We start from the raw sequence: 17,236 nt of genomic DNA on the forward strand, positions 1-17,236 counted from the left end.
AAGATCTTTTGCTGTGTTGTATTATTTTTGAGAATTTTACTGTCTTTTCTTACGAAAAGTTTAACAGCAAGAGAAACAAATATCATTTACTCCTTGAATTTTAGAAATATTTGGATATGTTCAGATTTGGTAGTAAAGATGTCAAAATTTATCAGGGTTCTTTTGTATACAAACTGGAAGACAACATTTTTATTAAATTGGCTTTTAAATCAACATAGAATTCTAACTCTATAGGCTATGAGGTGTAAATCAACTTAGAAAGGCATACTTTCAGGGAAGATATTGGTCCCAAATCCTCACCTCCATCTTCTCTTTATTTTAAAAGTATTTCATATGTCTTGTTGAGGGAGATTTTACCTTCAGATTCAAATTCATGATATTGCTGCTAAGTATAAAAAGGACAATATACCAGGAGAATGTTGTCCCTAGCAACACTATCTCAGTCAATATTAACAGGCAGGTCCAGATGAAATAATTTAAAGATAGTTCCTAAGGTCTTCCATAAATTTGACTTGTTAAATGCTTTATAACTTTTCTAATAAATGGAGGTGGTTATACTATTAATAAAGTTCACCTAAGTATAGTAATAAGAGGTTGCACAGCGTTAGAATCCAGGAAAGAAATGCCTGACTGGAATACATGTTGACTACAACTCATGAGATGGTTACCTCAAAAAATTCATTTCTAAGTTAATTGTTTGGAACTCAAAATCTTGATATATATTGGTGAGGTTCATGAGTCTAGTTAAGTTATATTGAACCTGAGCATTATTAACAGTATTATTTTTAACATACCATTCTGGAGTTTATATTAATGTTTATTATTTCACATTCAGAAGGGAAAGGAACTGTGAACTTTAGTAGTCCTGGGTATCGGTAACTCTTCACTCTGTCTAAGGCATATTACTGCATGGGTTCAGTGAATAAGTGGCTGGGGGTTGGGAAACCAGAGGTTACCTTTCCAGTTGCTGTAGTACACTGGAAAGCAGGGCAGTTGGCTCCCTAAAAGCCCTGATCTTGGGTTTCTCTATACCATTAATGTATAAGTCAGGGACTTTTTGGATGGGACTTGAGAAAGGTAGATGTTATTAGGTGGACAAAAAGTTGCAATCCGTCCATTTTACATGATATCATAGTCAGAACCAAGTAATCATTCATTATAGTCTGATCAAAACTTTCACGAAAATCAACTAAAAATTCAGAATTCAGTGTTTTAAAAAGTTTACAATGCATTAAAGAGCAGGCAATCAAGTGGGAGAATATTTAGGGGTGGGGTATGGGGAACAAATAAAAGTAGCCACAAGGAGCCACCTTTCATCTTTAGTGATTTTCCTAAACTAGATGAAGTTGAGCATCTGTTATCATGATCTTGTTGGACTTGAGACCCTTCCTCATTTGGGAAATCCAATAGGATACTCTTCATAAAGCTGACACCCAAAGGTATTCAAGGAAAATGGTCTCTAACAATGGAGCAGACTTAAGGGAAAAAAGCTTCCCAGAGGATTCATAGCTACAAGCCAGATCTCACATGAATGGTCTGAAGAATTTCAAGCTGAGAATTTAGTGTTAAGTGGTTCTGAATTGCTAGTGACCTCAGGCATCTCCCATCAGTAAATGAATATCTTCTCCAGAGAACTCATTTTCACTTCAGCTCTCACTCAAATTCTATATATAAAGTTCCAAGGATCACATAACATAAAAACAAATCACATACCCACAAGAAAGCAAGGGACCGTAAGTAAGAACAAGGAGGAAAAAAATCAGATAGTACCACAGATGCTTCAGATATTAAAATTTTTAGAAATATAAAGTATGTATATTAAATATTTTAAATAAATTAAACAAAGGCTGAAAATCTGAGTTAAGAGAATATAGATTTAGAAAATAACCAAACAGAACTTTAGAAATAAAAATAATATAAATATAAAACTAAATGGATGACTTTAACAGAAAATGAGACAAAGCTGAAGAAAGAATTAGTGAACAAGAGAATATTTTTCAAATTATCCAGAATACAGCCTAGAGATATAAGGAGAGAGATACTATGAAAGAGATGTTTGACAAACATGGATTGTAGAATAATATGTGTATTACCAGAATCTGAGAAAGAATGGAAAGAAAGGAGTTCAGAATTTTCCAGAACTGATGAAAGTCACCAAGCCAGAGTCAAGAAAATCAAAGAAACCAAGAAAAACGGATGAATAGAAGTCTACACCTAGATACTTCACAGTGAAACTACAGTAAACTAAAGACAAAAAGAAAAATCATAAATGCAGTCAGAGAGAAAAAAAAACAAACAGATGACATTTCAAGATTACTTTCAAAGTTCCAGTTGTTACTAAGGAAACTAGAAGACAGTGTAATGATGTTGATAATATGCAGAAGGAATTAATAGTAAACTTTGAACTCTTCATCAGTGAAAATATGTTTCAAGAATGAGAGAGAAACAAATGCATTCTAATTCAAACAAAAAGGGAAAGAATTTTTGGCAGAAGGAAAGTGATCTTAGATGGAAAATCTAAGATGAAAATATAAAAGAAGAGCAAAATAAATGCAAAGTTCTGAGTAAATCTAAACAAACATGGACTGTATAAAACAACATTCATAATGTATTTTTGAAGGTGATTTTAGTTTTGAAAGAGGTTTTAAGAGGTCCTTGTATTGTTTGAGAGAGGGTGGATATAGTTATAAACTCTGGCTTTATTAAGTTAAAATGTTCTTATTAAAATTTCTAGGATAACTCCTAAAGAATAGAAATAGAGTAAATAACTTCAAAACTATGAGTTGGGGGCAGAAATGGAAGCATATATAATAATCCTAAAGAATGCAAAAGTGAAAGAAAAACAGACTGGGGAAATAAATGGGAAGTACAAAAGTAGATGGCAGAAATAGATTTAAATTTATCAGCATTTCTCTCTCTCTCTCTCTCTCTCTTTTTTTTTTTTTTTTTTTTTTTTTTGAGACAGTGTCTCACTCTGTCAACCAGGCTGGTGTGTAGTAGCATGATCTTGGCTCACTGCAACCTCTGTCTCCTAGGTTCAAGTGATTCTGAAGCCTCAGCCTCTTGAGTAGCTGGGACTATAGGCGTGTACCACCCATCATACCCAGCTAATTTTTGTATTTTTAGTAGAGTCAGGGTTTCACCGTGTTGGCCATGCTAAGTCCTGTCCTGGCCTCAATTAATCCACCCGCCTTAGCCTCCCAAAGTGATGGGATTACAGGCGTGAGCCACTGCACCCAGCCTAAATTTATCAACAATTTTAATACGGTCAAATTATCTGAAAGCTTGATGTAAGAGCCAAAGATGATGAGACTAGATTAAAAATCAAGATTAAAGAAATTTTAGGTACATTTGAAACATGACGGTTTAGAAAGTTTGAATGTAAAAGGATGAAAAGAGATAGGCTAACATCAGGCAAATACTATTCAGAAGAAAACTGTTTAGACTCTAAGGCAAAAGTATGATTGGAGGTAAAGAAAGTAACAACATAATGATAAATGGTTTTATTTACCAGGAAGACATAGAAATTATAAACTGTTACGTATTAGCATACATAACACAGCCCCAAACTGTGTAAGGCAGAACCTGAAAGAACTATAAGATGAAATAGAAAAATCTACCATCCTGTTAAAATATTTAAACTCATCTCTCGCATTAACTGAATTATGTCAAGCAGATGTAAATTGATGTCAACAACGTAAGCATATTTGTTCATGGACATATATTTAGCACACTGTACCCAAAGCTGCAGAATATATATTCTTTACCAACCATATACAACATTTAAGTCTCAAAACATTAAAAAAATTAATAACTTAAATACTATGTTCTTTGACAGGTATGGTCCTGAAAACTGTTAAAATCATCAAGTAGGAAATAAGATTGCTGAAGCATGATCTTGGGAAGATTTAAGACTAATTTGAAGGTTTGCCCTATGCACACTTCTCTATCAGTTATATGGGAAGTTCTATATGAAATGAGTATTACTAAAGTTATACCACTGATTTCATTAAACCTATTACCAAAATAAGTGTATACTATTTTTTTCTAATTTTTAAAGACTTCATACATGTAAATCATGTACACCTATTTTCTATCTCTTTTGCTTCAGTAATATCAGAACAGATAAATCTCTTCATTATGGTCAGCCTAAAAGCTGGCTTAAAAAGATTTGCTTAGGGATGTGAATGTGTAGTATTTCTCTTGATATACTTAACATAATAAAACAAATAACGATTTTATATTATGCAAGGGTATGATTGTCATTTAAAAAAAAAACAATGAATGAGGTTAACAATTGTATTACTATCTCCTCACTCTAAATAAAAAAGTTCTCAACACGTTCACCCCAAGTAGGGTTCCTTTCTTTGGAAATAATTAATTAAAATGAAAGGAGAAGTTTGAGAAATTCAGTAACACTTGGGGCAGAAGTGGCTTTTAGTTCACAGAATTTTTTTTCAAGGCTTTGCAGGATGGTCACTTAGGGAGAAAAATCTTTACTTGGGAAAAGAAAACTTATGTAGTAGAGTTTGTCTAACTGTGAAACTGAAATTCATAGAATAATTTCTGAAAAGATGATACAAATTTGTAGCACCGTTTTTACTGGAACATCACACTGGTCACGTGATATACAAGTAATAATTCCCATTTTACAAATGTAGGAAGCGAGAAACTGAAGTGTCTCACCCCAAGTCAAGCTATGGCGACACTTTATGATAAACACTTTTTTTTTTTTTTTGTTTCCCAGTTACGGCCCGTCCTCATTTTTGACTAATAGACCCATGGCTATACAATATTTCTCTTTTTGTTGACCAGATAGTACCCAATTTTGTCAAGAAAGTTTAAGGTTGTATAACTGACTGTAATTTCAGGTTCTCTAACTTTTTTAATTCTTGAGACTCCTTTTCTGACTTTTATGTCTCATGACTCACACAACATTCATACCACATTTGGTTTCCTCTCATCATCTTAACTTCTGCATGAATAAAGTCTGAAGTAACCACCTTTTGGAAGAAACACTGTGGCTATGTGTTGAGGATGGCAGTGTGAGTTGGCAGAAGACCTTCTCCGGAAGAGCTCTGTGTGTGAGCCTGGCCTTCCGCAACCATTTGAATGCCCATCATAAGACTTTTTCTACCTGCCTTCTCAGTAGATCCTAAATATGAGACAGCAGAGTAGGGGACAGGCAGTATGAGGGAGAACTAAATAATCAGTCTCAGATACAGCCGGTCTGAACTCCAGCTTTGCCATTACTCCCTGATTTCTTCATCTGTAACATGCTGATGAAGGTACGTCTCACACAGCTATGGCGGGTACTGGTGAGAGTGCGCATCATCTGCTTCACATGTGCTTTAGGGCTGAGTCCATCAGCCCTCCCAGGCATATTCAGTGGTGCCCTCTCTGAACTCGCCTGCGCTGCCAGTCTATGCGGCCTGCGACTGTGTGCATGTGTTCAAAAGTTAGTCCGGTTCCTAACTGCGGTCCGTGGTATGGGAATGTCAGCCTGCCGCACGTGCAGGCCAGTGGGGCACGATCATCTGGCGACTTGACAGGGCTATTTAGCAGGTGCACATGTGTGAACATTCCCGAATCCGGAGGGGGTGGCTCTGGATTTCAGAGCGCTGTACCCAGGCCGCAGCTGGAGAGACGCGAGAGCCAGGGGCATCAACCCGAGCTCTGAATTTGCAGTACGAAATGAAAGGAGCCCAAGTCCTCGTGCATGTGGTGTGGAAAACACCGCCATTCGAGGCCGTTTTCCAGGTACTTTGCCGTGTGGGGGTGGCAGCCCCGACGCCCTAGAGCCTGGACTGGACCCAGAAAGGAAGCCGGCCGGTTCAGGCCGAGGACGCAGGGGGCACCTTGCTTTCCGGCCTGGCGGCGAGGCGGTCCGCGGGCCGCCTGGCATTCAGCAGCGCCCCCGCGCACCCCCGCGCACCCCCGCGCACCCCCGCGCACCCCCGCGCACCCGCTGCCGCCCAGCCCCCCGCGCACCCCCTGCCGCCCGGCCCCCCGGCCCCGCCCCCGCCGCAGCCTCGGGCCCGCCGGCCGCGCCGCCCAGGTGAAGCCGCCGCCCGCGTCCCCGCGCGCCGCTTCCCCCTCCCGGCGACTTCCTGAGCTGCAGAAGGTGCAGGAGCCGCCGGAACTGAGGCCTCGGCGTGGGTGGCGGCGGGGGCGGGGGCGGGGGCGGGGGCGGGGGCGGCGGCGACGCGGCCGCTGTCACAGAGGCTCCGGCGGGTGGGGTGGGAGGCGGGGAGGCGCCGGGGGCGCAGCCGACATGGGCCCGCCGCCGCCGCTGCCGTGAGCCGCCTTCCTCCCGGCGGGGCCGCCGGCGTGCGCGGGGGCTGCGGGCTTCCAGGCCGGCCCGCACCGACATGCGACCATGGACCGCAGGACCAGGTGAGTCGGGGCCCGGGCGCGGGGGCGGGCGTCCCTCGGCGGGGCCTCCCGGGCCGGCTCGGCTCCTTCCCGCTCCGCGCCCGGCCGGCGTCCCGGCCCCCAAGCCTCCGGCCGGCGCTAGGCCGCAAAGCCTGCCCGCCCCGCGCCTCTCCTCCGCCGCCGCCGCCGCCGGGGCTTTCTCTGCCGCCCGAGGGTGACAGACAGAGGCGACTCCCTGGGGCTGCTGCGCGCGGTGTCCGGGACGGAGGCACCGCCGAGGTGAGGCGGCGACTGGGATCCGAGGGCTCGCCTGCCGTTCGGATAACCGGTGTTTCCTTAAGTGTATTTATCGGTTTTGTCTTGGATGTCTTCTTATGATTCTGCTTACAGAATTAAATGGGTCTCTGGCATTTATGCAGGAACTGCATATGCGTGATACCCTTGCAAAATGGTACCCAATTAGAGGATATTTTTATGTGTCCCAAAGTATTTATCGGCGACTATTTATTTTGCTTTAGGAGATTATGCAGAAAGCAGTTTTGATAACCGTAGTGGTTTTGTTTCTAGGTATCTTAGAGGCATGAGTTTTATATTTTTCTTCTGAAACTTACTTTGGAAAGAATTCTTTCTTTCTTCGCTTGTCCACCCTTCACTACCTCCTCCTCACAAAGTTTAAAATAATATCATGTATATTTGTATTACTGGGAAGGGCCGTTTGAATTCCACAGAAATAAAACTGAGTCAATATTTAACTTTTACATCTAAGAGGGGTTCTAAAGAATATTAGGGAAAGAGGGAAATTATGTAACAGAATTATTTTCTTCAGTGTGATTGACATAATGGTGGGCAGGGTAAGTGAGTAAAAATAGTATGCTTCTTGACATTAATTGTTTTAAGAGGGAGGAAGTCATCTGAGTCCAGATTATTCCCATTGAAGCAAGTTATTAGTGGGAAGACTGAGAAAATGATATTTGCAAGTTAATTTATATGTCTTGTCACTTCCTATGTTTCCAGATTCATGCTTGTAAGAAAAGCTTTTAAAAGAAGAAATGTTTTAAAAGTCAGAGCTGGCACTCATTTCCTGAAGGAAGTATATATTAAATACAGCCAATATACAACGGCACTAAGGTCTTGTTAGTAGGAATAACAGATATTAACATATTGGCGGTTGTGGTATCAGACTTAATCTGTTACCTTCTGATGGAACGAGAGATTTAAAAAACGTTATGAAAAAAAGTGTCTCATTGGATTTCAGTTCACATTTTGAAGTTTAACCAATGTTGCTTTGAAATTTTGCTAATGTGGCAAGTTAGTAAAAAGAGTAACTTCTGAATGAAGCAAAGCAAGCTTAGAGTTTATAGTGGGAAAATCTGACACGGAATCAGATGGCCAGTTTTCCCAAAGATAATTAATTTTAAAAAAGGCTTTTTATTTTGTTAGCCTTAGAGCTACAAATAGTTTGCTATTTGCTACTTTAAATATGCTTAAGTACAGTAAATACATCTCAAGAAAAGTATAGGCAAAGTGTCACATTGATGGAGCATTATAAATGTTTTACGGTGATCTAGAACTTGGCAGGTGGAACCATGCCATCATTTACACCTACATTGCAAGTCCTTGGAAGAGAGCTTGAGAACCTGTGTCAAACTCTGTTGGCAGGGTATAACGACACTTAGAGACACTCTGGCTTTTAAATTTGATCCAATAAGATAAAATCAATGCTTTGCATTTCTGTAGCACTTAGTACTTTATGAAGTACTTGCATATATGTTGTTTGATTTTAATCCTCACTGTTATTCTGTGAAGTAGACAAGGCATCTCATAGGTGAGGGAAAACAATGCTTTGCCCCAAGTTTCAGAGGTTAAATGCTTTGCCTCGAGTTGCTGAATTCCTAGGTCTCAGCTCTTTTAAGTTGCTCAATTAAGAAAACACTTTCACTGTTATTTCTGCTATATTCTAGTAATATAGTCACATAAAATATATTGAGACAAAAACAAGATTAATTTTATAATTGAGAAAATACAAGTTTTGGCTGGGCGCGGTGGCTCACGCCTGTAATCCCAGCACTTTGGGAGGCCGAGGCGGGTGGATCACAAGGTCAGGAGATCAAGACCATCTTGCCCAACATGGTGAAACCCCTTTTCTACTAAAATACAAACAATTAGCAAGGTGTGGTGGCATGTGCCTGTTCTCCCAGTTTCTCGGGAGGCTGAGGCAAGGGAATCGCTTGAACCTGGGAAGTGAAGGTTGCAGTGAGCTGAGATCTTGCCACTGCACTCCAGCCTGTTGATAGAGCAAGACTCTGTCTCAAAAAAATAAAAAAGAAAAGAAAAGAAAATACAAGTTTCATAGAGATGGATATTATTTGTCATAGGAAATAAATTTAACAAACTCTTTTCTTTCAGGGCAAATCCAGACAGAACCTTTGACTTGGTGTTGAAAGTGAAATGTCATGCCTCTGAAAATGAAGGTATGTGTCTTCTGTGTTCTGTTAATTCCTTTTTTTATTTTGACAGGGTCTCATTCTGTTGCTCAGGCTGTGCAGTGGCATAGTCATGGCTCACTGCAACCTCTGCCTCCTGGGCTCAGGTGATCCTCCCACCTCAGCCTCCCGAGTAGCTGGGGCCACCAATGCACGCCACCACACCAGCTAATTTTTATAAGTTTTTTGTATAGATGGGGTTTCACCATGTTGCCCAGGCTGGTCTTAAACTCCTGAGCTCAAGTGATCCACCCACCTTGCCCTCCCAAAGTGTTGGGGTTACAGGCCTGAGCCACTGTGCCTGGCCTGTTCTGTTAATTCTTGAAATAATTGATTCGATCTGTCAAAGCAAGTGTTAATATTGTCAACTGCTGGATCATGATAGTAATAGGAAAATAATACTACTAAATGTGTATTCTGCATTGAGTGTCTCAAGTTGCTGGTAATAAAATAGGTGTTAAGTCTTTGCCCTGGGGTTGTAGAAATCATGAATGTTATCTGTGCAGCTTGAATTCAGGTGTGTGTTAAGCTCATATAACTTACAACTCAACTTCAGCATTTGTTTATAAAGTTATCATTAGTTTTGTTGAACGGGCATGTCTTTTTCTTTCATTTATATTTGGAAATTCATTGTCTTTTTTTAAAACATGAGTGCACTTTCTTCTGCTAGTACCCATGGAAGCTACACCAGTTCCCTTCTGATGTTTCTGGAATGCAGAAGGCAGACTGAGTAGCCCCTTCTGTTGGATTTATCCAATAGCACAGTACTTTTGGAGGGAGGTAAACAGTAGTGTGACATTACTTGGAAGGGTTTCAGCTGTCAGTCCTGTACAATTTCCTGAAAAGATGAGAGGACAGTACTTTAATATCATGATTTTCATCGTTTCCCCCAACTTTTGTCATATTTGTTATTGTGCGTGTGTGTGATAGGGGGCAGGGGTAGCAGACAAGAATAAGGAATATCTTTTCTTGCCTATTTTCTTTTAATGTGTTCTTGCATGGTATGTCTTTCTAGATACTTAACAGCGTATGTCTTTACTTACTGTGTACTTGGACCCTGGATAGCATGATGATTAGGCGTCGGGGTTTTGTGGAGACAGGTTGGCCTTCCTGAAGCCTTGGTGGAAAGTCTGCTGACACTTTTAGCTTCAGAAACTATCCAGCAATTATATACTCATAAGCAATTTGGAGCTGCACACCTTAAAATAGAGAAGCCCAACCCAGTTGTGGTGAAATGGGCATGACTAATTTTAGTAGGAAGTCACACATTCTTGGCTCCACCAGCCCCACCTACTGTACTCCTGGTCTATTTGAACTACAGCTGTGGTCAGGTTTGTCCGTTGGCAAGCAGTAATCCTAGGTTTTAGGGAGCCTTTTCTGGTTGATGAAGTTATCTTTTATTGCCCTATACCTGGTAAAGTTTGTCCATTTGCATTATTTTGAGGCCCAACCAGGTTCTCTTTGAAGATTGGATATATTAGGTAGATGGATACTCAAATGGATACATTACTTTTTTCAGCTCCAATTTAATTCTATTCTGTAGTGTATTTGTGATATGAGTTAATCTTAAAAATACCTACCACAACGTTAACTAAGGTGTATGAAGTAATGCTCATCTGATATTGCTTGTAAAGGTGTGGCACAGTGGCTCACAGCTGTAATTTCAGCACTTTGGAAGGCTGCAGTGGATGGATCATTTGAGGCCAGGAGTTCGAGACCAGCCCAACCAACATGGTGAAACCCCATCTCTACTAAAAATACAAAAATTAGCCAGGCATGGTGTTGCATGCCTGTAATCCCAGTTATGGGGGAGGCTGAGGCACAGGAATTGTTTGCAGAGGTTGCAGTGAGCTGAGATAGTGTCACTGCACTCCAGCCTGGGTGAGAGTGAGACTCTCTCTCAAAAAATGTACACACACACACACACACACACACACACACACACACACACACGCAGAGCTTATAAAATAGGCTGATTTTATTTGGAAAGCGTGAGTTCTCTAATTTTAAATGCATATTGATGTGATCTTGTTAAAATATCAGTCTGCCTTATATAACACCTAATCTATGCATGTATCAGAGAGATTGTCCTTTTTTATAAAGACTTCTGAGTGGTTTCCTCCCTTCTTCCTCTTTTTGCTTTTTTCCACTTTCCATGAACTAGTTATTCCATTTGTATCTTCTACTTCTGCCCTACTTTAATATTATACCTTCTTGTCTTTTTGCTGTTATTTGTGTAAATCACTACTTTTTAGAAGCATCTTCATTTGTGTTTTAACAGTTTATATCTAGCCTGGTAAAGATGTAACTATGATTAATGGTTAAAGTAAATAATGTTGGCTTCTCTGTAGGTTGCAAATAATTTCTTCCATTTGGCTAATTGGCAGAAAATTCTAAAGATATTTTAAAAAACTAAGCTCAGCCATGTAAGAGGCAGTAAGCTTTCTTCTTTTATTATGACTTAAATAGTATGAATATGGCTGATACTTTAGGATATAACAAGTTATGGTGTTTTTTGCCCCTAAAAAGCAATAACTGTAGTCAATAACTATAATAAAATAACTATAAATAATATAAGAGGGCTATAAAAATACATTTCTATACCAAATTGAAAGATTTGTGTTTCTGTAATATTTTAGCAATGATCTACTTTGTAGCTAAATCTTAAATAGAAAAATATATGAAAATTATTTAAAAAGTTATTGAAGTCCTGCTGTTTCACTGTTAGTACCTATTTGTTTTAATGACGCTCTGTTATGTGCATTATCAGCTTCTTTAAGGGAGAATAATTTTTTTTTTTTTTTTTTTTTTTGCTAACTTTAAATGAGAATGGGTGAAATTCTTACCTAGTAATAGACTTGGAAAATAAAACATATAACTTAGGATGCTTTGGAGCACAAACATAAGACTGGCTTAAATAAGAAACTAGAGAAACTTGATACGGTTCATACAAGAAGAATCAAACATCCAGGTGCTTTCCGCTTCTCATCTCTGTCACTCACAGTAATGGTGTCATTGGAGGGCTTAGATTCCTTGTGGTTATAAGACTGTCAGTGAAAGTTGGAACTCTGCTTTTTTGTTTGTGACTCTGGGGGTGACAGACACTGGCTTTACATGTCTCTATTTAGAGTCAGAAAGTTTCTTTTTTCCAAATTTTCTAGACAATTTTTCCTTAGATCCCGGTAGCCTAAGTTAGCATGGGCCTGACTATTACTGAAATTATCATTGGTGGTGTAGAGGTGGAGGGGTGGCTGGCAAGACCATCATGGTTGATTTACTTAAAAATTGGCAATGCATAGATGTTGAGAAATAACATGCCTTTGTAAAAGAACTCTCAGAATATTTGTTTTTTGATGACTATTTGATCAAATAGAAAATAAATTTAGAGTAAATTTGGTTTATACTAAGATTGGTGATATTATATTAAGGTATTTGGCATGCTTCTCTTGTTCATTTTTAATAGATAAGTCTAAATGCTTTCATTTATCCTGAATAACTTAGATAAGTATCTTTAGAGACAAGTTGTTAAGTTTTAGTTAGCAGGGTGAAATGACATTAGCTTTTAAAATATAACTTGATAAAGCTAGCTCTGGTAATATTGTGATCTCCACCTGATCTATTGCTATTTGGACTTGTTTCAGAGGCATTACATTGATTTTTTTTTTTTTTTGAGAACAACACATTTCAGAACATTCTGGAAAATAGCCTGTTTGTTTCATATGGAGCACTCTACAAACCTAAAAATTGCTGTGAGGGGGTTGGTAGTGTTTCCCTATAGTGTCGCCTGCGTGTTAGTAGAATTTATTCAGGTGGTGTCTGACAGACTGGTTGTGGTATTTTCTTTAATGGAAGTTTCCCTGGCAGAACAACCTCCCAGTAACTTCTGTTCCAGGTGTCCAAGAGTGAAGTGCCAAAATTTAGATCTTAATGCTCTTCCTGGTAGATCTCCAAGATAATTGCTAGTGTTATTCTTTTTTGTTGTTGTCTGTCTTCCTTCCAGGCAGGGAAATACAGCCAGCAGGGATGGCCTCTCCTCACTTCTGTTAACAGAAATGCATTGTTACCATACTGTCTCCACTTTCCCCAAAGTGACTTAAGATTTCAGGGAAATGAAAAGTAACTTTTCATCAATAAAAGACTGGGGATGCCTCTAAACATTTCTTTTCTGGGCAGTGGCCTTGGTACTCTAGCTTTCTCTTTTTTATTTTGTTGATAGCTTATTTCAAGTAATAATAGCAGCAGTAGTAATAGTAGTAGTAGTAGTCGTAGTAGTAGTAATAGTAGCAGTAGGAGGAGGAGGAGGAGGAAGAGGAGGAGGAGGAGGAAGAGGCGGAGGAGGAAGAGCAGCAGCTAATAAGTCATACTTATTCTGTGCTGGGCACAATTCTGGGTATTTTTCATGTACTAACTATTTAAGCCTCACAAAAATCTTATGATACAGGAAATGTTTATTTCCATTTGGCACATGAAGAAATTGAAGAACAGAGAAATTATGAAGCTTGTCCAGGGTAGTCTTTCCAGAGTCCATATTTTAACTACTGCTCTGTTGCCTCCCATTGCATAGTGATTTCACGTGTATAGGCAGTTTTATCAAGTGAGGAAATATTGGAATATAAACTGTATGTGGTAAAAGCAGTTTTTTCGAAATGGGAATACAGTGTGTTCCCTAAAATTAATGAATCTAATATAATTCCACCCAAAACAATTACTGAGTTTTTTCCTTGTGGTTACAGACCCTAACTCAGCCGATCTTCCTCCCTATCACTTCTCTTTTTTAGGATTTGCATTTTCATATTTAGTGACTCTCTGATCTGACAGTTCTGGTTATTTAATAGTAGTTTTAAAACATCTTTATCAAGTCTTGTTTTCTTTATTCCTGTTCTCTAAAACAGTTTCTCTTAGGAATAAATTTTTCTTTGCTACCAGCTTTCTACTTTGATCAGCCTATTCAACCCAGTATCAAATTATCAATTTTTTTAATCTGCAACTTATATGAACAGTTTAACTACCTTTCACTTTTTTGTTAATTAGAACCTTAAGCCAAAGAATTCTTGGAATCCTCCATGCCATGCATAAGAAAGGTATTTCTAAACTTAGTTTTTGCATATAATAACTTTTTTTCTGCAGTGATACTATCTACGCTAGAATCTACAACATTTTGCTTCTGCTTGGTATTTTAGCACTTACTGTATTCTTATATATATGTTTAATATGGTCATTTATAGACATACTTATGTGTCTAAATGTATGTTTGACCTGCTTTAGGTAAGTTCTTAATGAACCACAACTTATTAATTTGTATTTATAAGAAAAAACAGCTGACCATGTTTAATGAATGTTTGCAGAATAAATAAAAGAAATTGGGGCTGGGTGCAGTGGCTCATACCTATGATTCCAGCACTTTGGGAGACTGAGATGGGTGGATCACTTGAGGTCAGGAGTTTGAGACTAGCTTGGCCAACATGTGAAACTGTCTCTACTAAAAATACAAAAATTAGCCGGATGTGGTGGCGTGTGCCTGTAGTCTCATCTACTTGAGAGGCTGAGGCCATTGAATAAATAAATGTTGATTAAATTAATCTGAAGAGAGCTGCTTGTAGAAATGATCTTAATTGAGTGCTGATATGTCAGTAGCAGGGGCATTAAAAATAGAAGTCCGTAAATGTCTTGGAATGGGCTGTTTTGGAATACCCCATCCTCAAGCTGTTTTCATTCAGTACTCATATTTCCTTTCCTCTCCTCATATCAAAAGAGTTATAAGACCAGTTGCTATATATAATGTTTGTGAATTTACCTTGAAACCCGTCTATAACCATTCATACATACCAAAACCCAACAAAACTTGGTAACGTTTAGAAAGTAGAACCTTGCTGAATCATAGAGATAATGAAGTAGTTTAGGAGGTATTATTTTTGCCATTTTGTCTAAGGTGACCTCTTGGTTTTTAATGTTCATGATTTCCACTGTTAAATGTGATAGGCTGCTGGCTTCCACTGCAGATTTCACAGTGGTGTGCTTTAAGACTGTTTTGTTTGGTGACTGCTGTGTTGCCACAGTGCAAGTTTGTTTAGGTTTTTTCTTATAACCTTGTTTTCTTGATTTTCAAGATGATATGTTCCTGATGTGCTTTTGATGATATTCTCTCATTTTGAGATTTTTCTTAGGCTCAGATAATACATTCTTTTCTTTTTCTCTAAATTTTCATGTTTTATTTGCAAGTTAGACAATAATTTACTGTTTACAGTATACATTTTTTTTTTTTTTTTGAGACAGAGTCTCGTTCTGTAGCCCAGGCTGGAGTGCAGTGGCGCAGTCTTGGCTCACTGCAGCCTCCATCTCCCAAGTTCAAGTATTTCTTCTGCCTCAGCCTCCCAAGTAGCTGGGATTACAGGCACACACCACCATGCCCAGCTAATTTTTTATACTTTTAGTAGAGGTGGGGTTTTGCCATATTGACCAGGCTGGTCTTGAACTCCTGACCTTATGATCTGCCTGCCTCAGACTCCCAAAGTGCTGGGATTACAGGCGTCAGCCACCGTGCCAGGCCACAGTATGCATTTTAACGTGTTTATACAATACTAGCATTAGACATTTTTAGAGTGCTTTACGCAGACGGCCATGGTATTTTATATAACAATGAGAATATCACATTTAAGATCTTTGATTTTTAATCATTTTCAAAATAATCCTTCTTCCCTGGAAATAAGCTTAATGTTTAACATTGAAAAACTTTTCCCACTTTAAAACTCTTGATGTATTTCAAGTAGTAATTTAATTTTATCTGTAGAAAGTAATGTCTTGCTTCACATTTCTGTTGTAGGTCAGTCATTGGCCTTGTGGGGGAACTTATATCTGATTAATTAACAATAAGGTGTGAACAACTGATAGCCTTATTTTATTTTTATTTTTTATTATGTATTTTTAAGGAAATATTTTAATTTTAAAGAAAACCTTGTAAACTCAAATCAATTAAAAAGATGCAGTTTGCTATAATGGAAAGATCTGTTAACTAAGGGTCAAATGTAGCTTTAACTGCCAACTTCTAGTTATGTTTTACCGTTTTTCCACCATGTATATCGATACTCTTTTGATTAACAACTTTAGTAAGTGTGTTAGTATATTTAGTCAGAGTATTTATTCAGCAAATTTCATAAGGACTTGTTTTTGTTGTTTAAAGTTCCCAGTTAATGAACTAAAGCTATAATGTCATGGTTACAGAACCTTATTTTTCAATTTATTTTCTCTGATTAGGTTACCAGTTAGATGTTCTACAGAAATAGTAATAAAAACTACTTATTTGGTATTTATATCAGAAAATGTGCCAAGAGCCTACATATTCCATTTATCTTGACTTCAACTATAAGATTTACAGACTGTTACTCTTTTCAAAACATAAGGAAATTAAGGCTCAGAAAGGTTCAGCAACTTGCCCAAAGCACACAGACTTAGCAGTTAAGACTAGGATTTGAAACCATCTTTATGGTAGTAAAGCTGAACTCTTAACAATTACGCTGTGGTACTGTTAGAACAATCATATTTTTCTAATAGCAGTGAAATCATCTGCAGCAAATTTAGAAAGCCACTCGTTTTAGAAAATCCCTGACCGATTCTAGGGTTGACCAGAATTGTTATGATATTATGTTAATTATTAACAGACATCAGAAGAAGAGCTTAAACACCATAGGAAGTATTTAGCCCTCTCATTCATTCAGTGAGTATTTCTGAGTGCCAGTGATGTGTCATGCACAGATGAAATGTAACTGAGATGGCATTCTTGAAGGGGAAGTATCAATTTTAAGTCACGAAGGTGGCACCTAACTCAGCTCAGTGCTTAGGGTGCAGGTGGGGGAACAGTAGAGGACTGGGAAGATCTGGGGGGTAGTTGTGAGGTAATGGAGGGAGACACAAGTGGGTGTCAGGTGGTTATCTTTTTCTAAAGTTAATTGGAGTTTTACTTCATATTCAAAATCTTGTGTGAATAATTAAGAGTAAAGAATATATTGCTTTTGGTATAAATGGTTGCATCTGATGAAGAAGATAAAGAATCTCTCTGCTACAGTGTAACTTGCCTTCTCAGGGGATTGTTGGGGTTAATTTTGTTTACTCAGAGCCTAAAACAGTGTCTGACCCACAGTATGTGCTCAGTAAATATTTGTGGAATTGTTAAACTGATGCAGGTACTGAGATGGCTTTTAAAGAAAAGGAATAGAAATTGTATAGGGTATTATAGTTTTAATAATTGTTGTTAAATTTCTTTCTTTTTTAAAAAGCATAATTACATTATTAAACAGGTAAAATTTGTGGAAGTGAAGCTTTAGAAATAAATATATATAAAAAGAAGTGACGTAATTATAGCTCACTGCAGCCTCAAACTGGGG

At 38.5% G+C, this 17,236-nt stretch overlaps 1 protein-coding gene across 9 annotated transcripts in view; it reads left to right on the forward strand.

Annotated features, from left to right (window-relative positions):
• The first annotated feature begins 5,614 nt into the window (after positions 1–5,614).
• Positions 5,615–17,236, forward strand: part of DENND1B (DENN domain containing 1B) — a 261,565-nt gene continuing 249,943 nt past the window's right edge. For 3 of the 9 annotated variants that reach the window (XM_074385083.1, XM_039466242.2, XM_074385086.1), the window contains exons 1-2: positions 6,288–6,396; positions 8,782–8,846. In XM_074385083.1, coding sequence (XP_074241184.1) covers positions 6,380–6,396; positions 8,782–8,846 — 82 coding nt within the window. In that variant the 5' untranslated portion in view covers positions 6,288–6,379. Of the gene's footprint in view, positions 5,761–6,287; positions 6,397–8,781; positions 8,847–17,236 lie in introns of those variants that run through there. The other 6 variants (XM_074385089.1, XM_074385082.1, XM_074385085.1 and 3 more) reach the window with 6 other exon arrangements.

The sequence above is a fragment of the Saimiri boliviensis genome, chromosome 14, assembly GCF_048565385.1.
Source record: "Saimiri boliviensis isolate mSaiBol1 chromosome 14, mSaiBol1.pri, whole genome shotgun sequence".
Taxonomy (NCBI): Eukaryota; Metazoa; Chordata; class Mammalia; order Primates; family Cebidae; genus Saimiri; species Saimiri boliviensis.